This window comes from Carettochelys insculpta, chromosome 3 (assembly GCF_033958435.1).
Source record: "Carettochelys insculpta isolate YL-2023 chromosome 3, ASM3395843v1, whole genome shotgun sequence".
Taxonomy (NCBI): domain Eukaryota; kingdom Metazoa; phylum Chordata; order Testudines; family Carettochelyidae; genus Carettochelys; species Carettochelys insculpta.
Window position 1 is genome coordinate 44,013,500 of NC_134139.1, and position 12,049 is coordinate 44,025,548.

Consider the following 12,049-nt stretch of genomic DNA (forward strand, 5'->3'; position numbering starts at 1 on the left):
CATAAATTAAATAAGTCTGTGAAGAAATAGATATTCCTAGATGGGAATTAAATAAAATGTACATGAGTGAAAGAGCATATGTAGGCAAAAAACATTAACCGGGAAGAGCAAGATAATAAAATTCCTTTGCTGAGGTAGTGAAGGCTGAAACTACTGTTGATAATTCAGGAATGAGAATTTTTCACAGTGTGTGACATAAATGCACTGTAATTTTCAGTTGTTAGAAGGAAATTTGCATAGCTGCCTTGACTCATAAAGTAGCTGTGTTGCTACGTAAAAGTACATGTTTGTTCCTATCAGACTTGGAGTTATACAGACCAAATATATAATATCTCTGAAGTTACTGTGTATATTCATATTATATTAAACATTCTCCAGTATAATGTAATAGTTACAATACGTAAAAGAGCAGTAGCATCATGTAGTTAATATGTTCAGCTGTGGCATCATCACCAATAGCTAAGTCAGAAATACAGTCCTTCAAAGTTACTCCAGATAGGGCCTGATTCTGAGAGATTATGTGCATCTACTTTTGCCATTAAAATGAGTTAGAGTTATGGGTTCTTGTACTCCTAGTAACAAACAGGTTACTAATTTTTATATATGAATTAGTGATGAAGGATTGCCCAGTGTCTATGCAGCATAGGACTGGGATTCAGTAAACCTGGATTCTAGTCTTTGCCCTAGCATAGGTCTCCTGTGTGACCTTGGGGCAAGTCAGTTCGTCTTTGTGTGCCTTACTTCCACGAATGTAAAATGGAAATAATAGTACTTCCCTACCTCACAGGCACATGACATGTATAAGTACATTAAAGATTGTGTGAGACTGAGCTAATACATGCCTTGTTAGATTGGCAGATAATATGTAGATGAGACAGAAAGAAGTCATAATTCACTTTTTAAGCATCAGCAAAAGATCTAGTAGATCAATAGCAGACTATGCAGAACTGGGAAATCCAGTTTGAGTAGAGTTCCTTTAGGATGGAGAAGGCCTCTGATGTAATTTGTGTCTTTGCTATGCTTATTTATTATTTGAAACAAAAAATTGGCACTGTAGATACATATGTGTATATGCATCTGAGATAAAAAGCAGCTTTGGTCTGGTTGTGCTGCCAAGCAATTGATATCCATTACTGCTAAAATATTAAAATGTGGAAAATAAAATATTTTATCACTAGATATATTTTCCAGGCAAGCTCTCACTACATTAACAAGTTTTTTGCATTATATAAGTTTTGGCAAAATTCTTATGAATGGCAGATTTACAGTGGAGACAGCAGACCTGCAAATGAACAGATAATTTTGTAAAATGTGACATTTCTCTCTTCTGCTAACATATAGTCTGTGTCTACACTACAAAAATAACTTTGAAGTTGCTTACTTCAAAGTACAACTTTGAAGTAAACAACTTTGAAGTTGAGCATCTACACACACACTACTTGGAAGTTAAACTTCGCAGTAGGGCACTATTCCATTCCCAGGAATGGAGTAAGGACTTTGAAGCTGTGCACCCTGCTTTGAAGTCAGGGAAAATGTGTGTAAACTTTCTGCTGGCTACTTCGAAGTAGTGCCTAACTTCCAAGTTAACTTTGAAGTCAGTTTCTAGTGTACGTGCACCCACAGGCTGTGTCTACACTAGGAACTAACTTCGAAGTTAGGCGCTACTTTGAAGTACCCAGCAGAGAGTCTGCACACATTTTTCCCTTACTTCGAAATTAGTTTCCCAACTTCAAAGTTCTTACTCCATTCCCAGGAATGGACTAGTGCCATACTTCGAAGTTTAACTTTGAAGTAGGGTGTGTGTAGATGCTCAACTTCGAAGTTGCTTGCTTCAAAGTTATTTTTGTAGTGTAGACACAGCCATAATGTATTTATTTTGCTTCTATTAGAATACTTCATCTTGCAGAAGTAACCCATAGATTTTTAATTTGGAATTTACTGCAAAAACAAATGTATGCACCCCTTCCCAAATCCCCAGCCCTCCTGCATTTCCCCAAAATCATATGTTCTCTTTTCATAAAAAAGATGGACGGTCATTCAGCTCTGTGAATTTTTAATTAATCATTACAGTGATCTTGCTGCTGAACAATCAAACTTAGAAAAAACTTAGTGTTTAAAATTGCTTAGTGGCTGGAAAAGTGACTAAAATATTTTATAGCCCTTTCAGCTCTTCTGGAAAAGTAAGTATTTGAACAATTCACCTTTAGAACTGTTCAGCAGTTGGAAAATATAGTTCTTGGCTAAATTCTTCTGGTACTCTGGTGTGACTCTGGAGTGGCAATATTGCAACCAGTGAATTAACAGCAGGTTAATTGAGTGCAGAATTTGGCCCAGTTTATCTAATATATATTGTACCTTTCATTCTTCATTGTATTTCTAACACCAGTCTGATTTAAACAATATAATACGTTTCATAAACTAAAAGGAATGGAAAAAGCAAGCAAAGTCCAAAAGTAAGAAAAAATAAAAGGTGAATACAAAGTACATAAAACTGTAGAAAAGGAGGTATGTGAGCCTGATCTATATTTTCCAACAAAACCTTATTGAGAGCATGAATTCATTTTAAATATTGTTAATTCTATCTGCTAAAAATATGCTTCATTATCTATTTAAATATGGATTATACTGTGACTATCGAGATATATTTACATAATCCCTGCTTCTGGGAAAATATCTCTCTTGGTATGTCATATAATTGTGTCCACCAGTATTAGTAATGTCTGTGTGGGGAAAATCTCTGTTGAAGTCCCCTAAATAAGTTAAAAAAAACAACAAAATAAATCATGAGCACTGCAGAAAATATCTTCAGAACTCTAGCTCAGCTACAGTGGAGGAAGATAGATGAGGTGCTCAGCCAGCAAATGTGTAGAGACCAAAACAACAATTATAAGGCACATAGTCAGGGTAAAGCATTTGGTCATGTCATACAGTGGTAATGGGATGATGCAAGTAGAAAAGATATGGATCACCCACAGTGGAAATGCGATGGACAAAGCAGACTATGCTGGAATGAAACAGGTAAGATCCCAGCTAAATGCATGTAAAAGATGCATGCTGCACACTTGCAGGTGGTATACAGCCATCACAAAGAGTTGTACCATGGAACTGGGCCCCAGGTCATCTTAATTAACAGTGTTAGGACAGCCCATATAGCTAGCACCATGACTGTTTATTTACATCATGGAAATGCTAACTGCTAGAGAAATCTGAGTTCCATTAAAGTCAGTGTGAGTTTTGCCATAAACTTAAATGGGGCCAGAATTACATCTGTGATTTCAAAATGGAGGAGACAAAACCACAAAGACAGATTCACATATAGGCTATGTCTACACTATAGAGATTTGTCAACAAAATTTGTGTTTTGTCAACAAAACCCACAGAGTGTCCACATTGCCAAGTCGTTCTGTCAACAGTAAATCAACAGAATGTGGCACTTTTGTTGACAGCATTCTGTCACTCCCCCATGAGGCAGAACACCTCTGTCAGCAGAAAGCCAATGTGGACATTCCGGGGGGCCTTCTGTCAACAGACAGGGCTTCCAAAACAACAGGCAGCCCTGTCTGCTGTGCTTCTGGTTGGCTGTTTTGTCGTGAGAGAGAGAGGTCTTGCAGTCTGGCTGCTCTCTGTCAACAACATGGATCACTCTTTTGATCTGCTTTGCATTCTGGCTGCAATCTGTCAACAGAAGTTTTGTCGGAAGGTATCTTCCATCAGTAATTTCTGTCAACAGATGGCTCTAGTCTAGACATAGCCATACACAGACAAAAACTAAAGTGTGAACAGTCACAGAAGAAGTTCAGCCAAGTAGAAGAAGCAGCACAAATAGAACACATGATATGTGGAAGACATGTTCTCCTTATTAATCTGTTGTGCTTGAACCTAAGGACAATTGTGAAACAGAAATACAGGAAATACCAACTGCAGCAATGCTGTTGATTTCACATAGCCTGGTCTGTATATAGTACAGGGCACCTGAGCCATGGCTGCCCTTGCCCTACATAGTAAGTTTATTGTAATCTGTTTCTCCTGCTCTAATTAGTGGGCTTTATTTCTGTCAGAACTGTCCTTTTGTGCTGAGTAACTAACTTTTGCTTCCTTAACCTCAGCTGGCATCAAGATATATAGGGTGCCTGAGGACTACCACACTGTCAGTAATATGGATTTAACGGAAGCTGTCCTTATTCACCTCACATATATAATATTGTTTTGTGTGACACTGGGAGTTGGCTTGGTTAACAGTCCAGCATGTACTACACATACAACATTATTGCATTTGTACTTCCCACTAATTTCAATTAGCGGTGTAAATCTAAAATTTTTGTAACTTATCTTCTTTATCAGAGAGGTAGCCGTGTTAGTCTGTAGCTTCGAGAACAACAAGAAGTCTTGTGGCACCTTATAGGCCATAACAGATATTTTGGAGTGTAAGCTTTCGTGGGCAAAGACCCGCTTCATCAGATGCATGAGTGGGGGCGTGGTTTCAGAAGGGTATTTAAAGAATGGGGTCCCAGAAAAAAGGAGGGCCAGAGCTGACAAGGTCCATTCAGCAAGGTGGAGATGGCCCAGTATCAACAGCACTTATCAAAAGAGGAAAAAACAAGTTAGATCAGACAGCAGGATATGAGCCATTGTCAGAGTCTAATGGGGAGATCCTAACACCCAGGCAGAGAAGCTGCCTTTGTAAGCTGCGAGCCACTCCAAGTCTCTGTTTAATCCTTGGTTAATGGAGTCAAATTTGCAAATAAATTGTAGCTCAGAGATTTCTCTCTCCATTTGATTTCTGAAATTTCTTTGTTTCAGGACTGCCACCCTTAAAGCAGCTACTGAGTATCCAGGGAGATTGAAGTGTTCCCCCACAGGCTTCTGTATAGTACTGTTCCTGATGTCTGATATATGTCCATTTATTCTTTTTCATAGAGACTGTCCAGTTTGGTCAACGTAAATGCAGTGAGGCATTGCTGGCACATGATGACATATATTATATTAGTAGATGTGCAGGTAAAAGTTGATGTTAGGTCCTCTGATGATGTCACTGGTGTAGATATGTGAGCAGAATTGGCAGCAAGGACTATTGCAGGGGCTAGTTTCAGGCCTAGAGCCACTGGTTTGTGATTTGTAGTGGCTGGTGAGGATTTGTTTAAGGTTGGCAGGTTGTCTGTAGGCAAGGACAGGCCTGCCTCCCAAGGTCTGTGAGCGTGAAAGATCATTGTTCAGGATGGGTTGCAGATCACTGATGATGCGTTGGAGAGGACTTAGGTGGGGGCTGTATGTGCTGGTCAGTGGTGTTCTCGTTTTCCTTGCGAGGCCTGTCTTGTAGCACGTGGCTTCTGGGTACCCGTCTGGCTCTGTCAGTCTGTTTCCTCACTTCCTTAGGTGGGTACTGTAGTTTGAGGAAAGCTTGGTAAAGGTCTTGTAAATGTTTGTCTCTATCTGATGGATCAGCGCAAATACAGTTGTACCTTAGTGCCTGGCTGTAAACAATGAATCATTTAGTATGCCCTGGATGGAAGCTGGAGGCATGTAGATAAGCATAGCAGTCCATGGGTTTTCGGTATCGGGTGGTATTTATGTGACCGTCGCTTATCTGCACAGTAGTGTCCAGAAAGTGAATCTCTTGTGTGGACTGGTCCAGGCTAAGGTTGATGGTAGGGTGGAAACTGTAGCAGATTTAAGGGTGACAATCCTGAAACAAAGAAATTTCAGAAATCAAATGGAGAGAGAAATCTCTGAGCTGCAATTTATTTGCAAATTTGACTCCATTAACCAAGGATTAAACAGAGACTTGGAGTGGCTCGCAGCTTACAAAAGCAGCTTCTCTGCCCTGGGAATTAAGATCTCCCCATTAGACTCTGACAATGGCTCATATCCCCTGTCTGATCTGACTTGTTTTTTCCTCTTTTGATACCTACTGTTGACAATGGGCCATTTCCACCTTCCTGAATAGACCTTGTCAGCTCTGGCCCTCTCTTTTTCTGGGACCCCATTCTTTAAATACCCCTCTGAAACCACCCCCCCCCACTCATGCATCTGATGAAGTAGGTCTTTGCCCATGAAAGCTTATGCTCCAAAATATCTGTTAGTCTATAAGGTGCCACAAGACTTCTTGTTGTTATCTTCTTTAGTAGCTTATCAAGCCCAATTTTGGCATTCTTGCTCGTGTGGCATAGTCCCTTAATTATGGAGTAGCTACCTATGGAGTAAAGGACTGCTCAGCATGAATAAAAGTGACAAAATTGGGCCATATGTCTTCCATGAGTAAGATCTGGTGTGTAGCTGCAGCACCCCAGAATCAGACCAGAGCATAAATTGTTCAACATTACAATTCCTCCCCTGCTTCCTGCTTGCTGTGGGAAGGGAGTAAGTTAGATCACCTTTTGTTGTGGAATAACTGATTTCCTCATGCATTCAGCTGGGATACTCAAGTCCCCAAATAGGGAGGGGAAACCAAGGCTTCCCCAGCTCTCCACTCCTACTCTCAAATCATGTGCTCTTAATGTCAAGTAGCCCCTGCTGTGGTCCCAACAGCTAGATCAGGGCTCAGCAGTGTTCAGCATGTGACCAATCAGGGTATTCCAATGGTGGGCTGTGAGAAGTTTTGATTACATTGACCATCTGTAGGCATGGGCCCCCGCAGATCCCCATGACTATGGTTCACTGTTCAGAGAAAATGGGAACCGTGGGAAGCCGCACACATGTCAGGGACATGCTCACCACCATTTCCTGCAACTCCTACTGACCAAGAACGGTTAACTGCAGCAATTGGGTGCTGTGGGGGTCCGAGCCTGCAGATGGTTAATGTAATATAATGTCTTGCATCCCACCATCAGACTACCCTGATTGCTGTGTGCTGAATGTTGCCAGCCCTTGAGCAAGCGTCATAGTATGAACAGTTGAGTAAGTGTGGGGCTTGTTCTGTAGTCCGCTGTGTGACTATGTAAGGGCTGTAACTGAAGTTTTCTCTACAGATGCAGATGAATGCCTGCTCTTTGGACAAGAAATCTGTAAAAATGGCTTCTGTCTGAACACACAGCCAGGTTATGAATGTTACTGTAAACAAGGCACATATTATGATTCTGTTAAACTCCAGTGCTTTGGTAAGTGTTTTTAAACTCTGTAAACGTAGGTGACTCCTGGTATTTTTTGGGAGGTGCACCACTTCTCTCTGCCTCTACCAAAATTTTAAATGTTAAGTGGGGTGCCCCCACATATCCCCTCCCTGCACTACCTTCCCCAGCAGACACCAGTTGCCCCTGCTCTATGTTATAATGATATGCACATGGACTACTGCAGAATTATGCAGTACAAATGCAAGGCTGAAATGTGATATTTATTCAGTGCTCATAGTAAGGTATGCTCAGAGCTTCTTGTACTCCTGTAGCATCATTTCAAGGGGAGCAACATGCTCTCCATTCCTCCTGCATGGCTGCCCAGCTCTCCTGAAGGGTGTATGGAGGTGGAAGATAGGATCATCACTGCCTACGTCCTCCCTTTTCAGCAAGTTCCTTCCAGAGGTTTGCATGTCAACAGCAGCCCCATGTTCCCCAGAGAACAGTAGCTACTAATCTGAGTGGCCTTTGTGTGGGATGCACAAGGTGACAGCAAACTACTCCCTCTTTCCCCACACAGTGCTGCTTCAGTCTACCAGTTACAATCTAGCTTTTTGTTCTTTTTGCACAAATCAGGCATTGAATGCCTGCATATTTTATCCCACTTTAACTTTGGTAAGTGTGCAGTTTTTAATAAAATAAATCGAATTAACACCAGGGCATTCTTTTAAAGTACAGATTTCTCCAAAGAGTTAATATGCAATGTGGAATTACAATTCAGGTCACTGATGTAATATAAGCACATGTAACCCTTCTGCTAACGCCAGATGCCTGCCAGAAGGGCCGGGTTCAACTCTTGTGGGGTTTTCCTATCAAGGATACAATCAACCGGCTCGAGCCCCCACCCAGTGGCCTGGGACAATTTCACCCCCATGCTGGGTGCCTGTTAAGGCGGTTCTCCCCCCCCTCGCAAGCACAGAGTCTGAGATAGAAATGGCTTGTTTAATGACCGTAACCTACCCCAAGGTTACAGCGACAGATGCAGTATATCTCAGCACAGAAGAGACAAAACCCCTTTTACCCAGATACCATCCCCGTATGCAGTAGAACCCAGTCTCTTGCAGGGGCTCTTGGCCCTTTTCCACACACACACAGTTACAGGGTGTACCCTCTGCGGTGCAGTCCCAAACTCAAAGCCCACAGATACATCACCAGGGCAATACTAGCTGTCCACTTGTCTGTAGCCTCCCCTTGCTGTCACCAGCTGTCTGTCAGTCGCCGTCGTCCGCCGCCGCTCCTACCGGCCGCCCGCCAGTCGCCATCGTCTACCGCCGCCGCTCCTACCAGCCGCCTGCTGGTCCTGCTGTTGTCTGCCGGTCCTAACCCCACTGCTTGGGATTGCCCTAAGGCAGAACCCAGTGATTTCAGCTCTGTGTGGCCTCAGCTGCCACTCTGTGATTTCAGCTCTTGGTATCTCTAGTGTGGGGTTTCACAAACACCCTAGTATCCAGCTCTATCTTTTAACAGGTGGGGAGGGTTAGTCAAGCCAGGCTTATAGCTATATGGCCAAGGCATAGGCAGGGCCAAGGCACTCAGCAAGCTGGCTCAATCCATACCCTCCCCTTGCTCTCTCACAATGCTTTAAACCAGGGAGCCCTGTGTAATCAATGTCTTACACAGCTAAGGCGACTGCCCTGTCCCCCACAACAACCCAGAGCATTGGTGAGATCTCACAACTCCCACCTTAAGTGTCAGCTTAAATTGTGATTTTACAACTACATGTTTACAATAGACCAAATCTCATGGCTTACTTGCTACCCATTAGGCTTTGCCTGAAAAGGTATCACACATGCACACCTTTTGCATTCTCATGCAGATGACCTCTGGGAGACTCATTCCTCCCAGCCTTCAGCAGCACTGCATTCCTTCTGCCATATTCCCTACACACACTTATTTTAGTATGCAGAATTTCTCACTCCTTAATGCTTGCCATTTGATTGACATTTATTCATAAGCCCTGACTTTTGCTGTTTTAAGTAGAAAACCCTTGTAGACTATGTAGAATAACATGATGAAAGAAAGTAATTCTTGAAACCACAATTAGAGAGCTTTTCACCTGGGGTTTCTACGACAATGCTCTGCAATGATATTGTCTTTTCTGATTTAATGTAATTTAAGAAAAAATGGTCTGCTGCTTCCAGAGGGTTAAATTCTTGCTGTTTTTCTCTATGCCAAGCTTAGGAGTAGTAGAGCTGTGGAGTACAAAATAAATGCCCCTTTCTCTGCAGAGGCACTGAGGGATTTTAATTAGGGTACTCATCAATGGTCAAATAAAAGATCAGCATGCAGGCACTATCTCAGAATTTCATGTGGATGCAGCTGGTATACACAGGAAGTAGCATAGGCATGTCTGGTGTGCCCTAGACAGGCTCATATGGGCCTATGAAGCACCGCCATGAGTGTTGATCAAGAAGCTGCTCAGTTCTTGGGTGCAGTCAGCACCCTGCACCTCTCCTTTCAGAGTGCTCTTAAGAGGGTGTAGATGCTTCCAGACTTCTATTCCTCCCCCTCGACAAAGGTGGAAGCAGAATTTTTCCCTCTAAAAACTGTATTTGGGCTAATTAAAGGCTGGTACTCAGGGAAATCAGTTTTCAGTTTAAGAATTTGCAAGCGTTAATTTACAGAATGCATCTTCTTTGGTGTTGATTTTTCTTGGTGCATTTCTTCCATTGTAAAGATACAGATGAATGTCAGGACCCAAACAGCTGTGTGGACGGCCAGTGCATTAACACTGAAGGATCTTACAACTGTTTCTGTACCCACCCAATGGTTCTAGATGCTACAGAAAAGCGATGTATCAGACCAGGAGATTCAAATGGTATGTTCCCTTATTGGCATTATACTGTTCCTGTTCAGATCAACAACTGATGCTGTTGACCATGAGTTGTTGTAGTTATGTAGCTACCCTAACAGGGGCACTCATCCATTTGGTGGACATCTCAGATGGTAGTCTTGGGCAGTTTTTTTATCCGTGTTGGGGACACAGTTGTGTGATTCCACAGGATTCCATCTTGTCATCCCAACATGTATATGGGGGCCATTGGGACTGCTAATGAGTAAGTTTCGTTTAGAGTATTTTCAGCATGTGATGACACCCAGCTCTGTATCTCTGTCAGCCTCGAAGGTGAAGTGACACCAACCTGCTCAGCATCTTAGTGCTATTAGGACATGGGTGAGGGCTAGATGTAAACAGAGATGTAAAAAGGTTCGTCAAAAATATTCCTCCATTCTCTAGTGTACAGACATCTTCAAATGTCTTATTGATAGAATCTTTAGCCAGTGCAAGAAAATCCAAGTTAAAGTATTTTCTTTCCTTCTTGGGTGGGTTTCCAAAGTACTTAGTGTTGGCTTAGCTGTGCTCCCACAGAAGACAGTGGGAGATCCATCAATTCCAAATGAAGCTGAATGAAGTCAATGCTGACAAAGAATTTCAGGAGTTTTTAATAACTCAGTGTGTCCTATTCTTGGGTGCCCAATTTAAAAGTCTTTAAAGAAGCCTGTTTTTCAGAGAGTAGGTGCTCAACAATTTGAGTACAAGGACCTTTTTCAGATTTTTCTGGTTGCACACTCAGTATTTGATTCACTCCAAATCACTAAACATTTTTAAAAATCTTAGTCATATGTTGTAAGTTAAACATTTGAACTTAGTAAATCCATTCATCTTTGGTTTCATGTAGAGCAATAGTAATAGATTATTCTTGTAACCTGACTTCAGCTAAAATTGCATGTTACCAATGTCTTTGAAATAATCAGAGCACTGTGATGGTGATGCAATACTGATTTCCCCTTCAGAACAAACTGAAGAAACTGAAGTCTACCAGGATCTTTGCTGGCAACATCTGAGTGAGGATTTTGTTTGTAACCGGCCTTTGGTTGGAAAGCAAACTACATACACTGAGTGCTGTTGTTTATATGGTGAGGCCTGGGGTATGCAGTGTGCACTATGTCCCATGAAGGACTCAGGTAAGGAGATGTAAATTTCAGTAATTAAGATGACTTTTACACCCTCTAGTCATTTTAATCTCTTGCCTGTGTTTCAGTATGTGAGTTAATAGCAAAAGAAAGGAAAAGGAAATTGGCAGTGCTATTAAATGGAAATAAGAGGACTGTCCAGATTTTCAAAATGACCTTTAATTTTTGATGCCCTCATTTTAAAAACACTAGGGCCTGGCTTTCCTAGGTGCTAAGCATCTACCATTCTCATTAATTGTAACTGTGGGAGATTAGCACCTCTGAAATTCAGATTTTACTACTACTTTTTCTTAAATTGGCATGCTGAATATTAGAGACCTTTTCAAAAAACACTCGCCTCATATATTTTACTAATTAGTATCACTAAGCAAATTTCAGATTTGTTTTATTTTTGTTATATGCTAGTATATAGTAAATATTTCCAAAGAAATATACTTTTTATTGTGGTCAGGGCTAAGATTAAGATTTTAATAAGCTAAAGAACAAGTACTGTTCAGTGCTGGCTAGTGAAAAAAGAACTCAGGAAGTTGTTTTGCATCCATAAACCTGTCAAGTTTCCTTTATAACCCTATGAAACTGCTTTGTTTGTCAGTTACTGGTTTTTGTGAAAGAAGAGTTCATCATTCAACAGAGTTACTTTTACTTTTTAATTTTAAAATTTCTGTCCCTCCATTGCAGATGGCATAGCCTACCCTCTTTGTGTGCATGTGTATGAATGTTACCTTCTCCATAAATATTATGAATTTTAATAATTCAGTTTTGCAAGTATACAGATATAATTGCTCTATTTTATACTAGTCTGCTTACAGAGGAACATATTGACATGATAATGAAGTGTTACTAAAGATATTATTAAAATAATTAGCCCTGTAGCAGAATGAATCATGGTAATTTAAGATAAATAAGGAAGCCTGTTAGGTGAGAAGGAAATGGAGTATTACTAAAGATCAGGGAAATGCATGCTGCCCAGA

The 12,049-nt window shown here is 41.2% G+C and overlaps 1 protein-coding gene across 9 annotated transcripts in view; it reads left to right on the top strand.

The window, feature by feature from the left end:
- The window catches only part of LTBP1 (latent transforming growth factor beta binding protein 1), a 336,231-nt gene that overhangs the window by 311,116 nt on the left and 13,066 nt on the right, over positions 1-12,049 (top strand). For all 9 annotated transcript variants that reach the window (XM_074989698.1, XM_074989699.1, XM_074989704.1 and 6 more), the window contains 3 exons: positions 6,966-7,094; positions 9,784-9,924; positions 10,899-11,069. In XM_074989698.1, the coding sequence (XP_074845799.1) occupies positions 6,966-7,094; positions 9,784-9,924; positions 10,899-11,069 (441 nt within the window). The remainder of the gene's footprint in view (positions 1-6,965; positions 7,095-9,783; positions 9,925-10,898; positions 11,070-12,049) is intronic.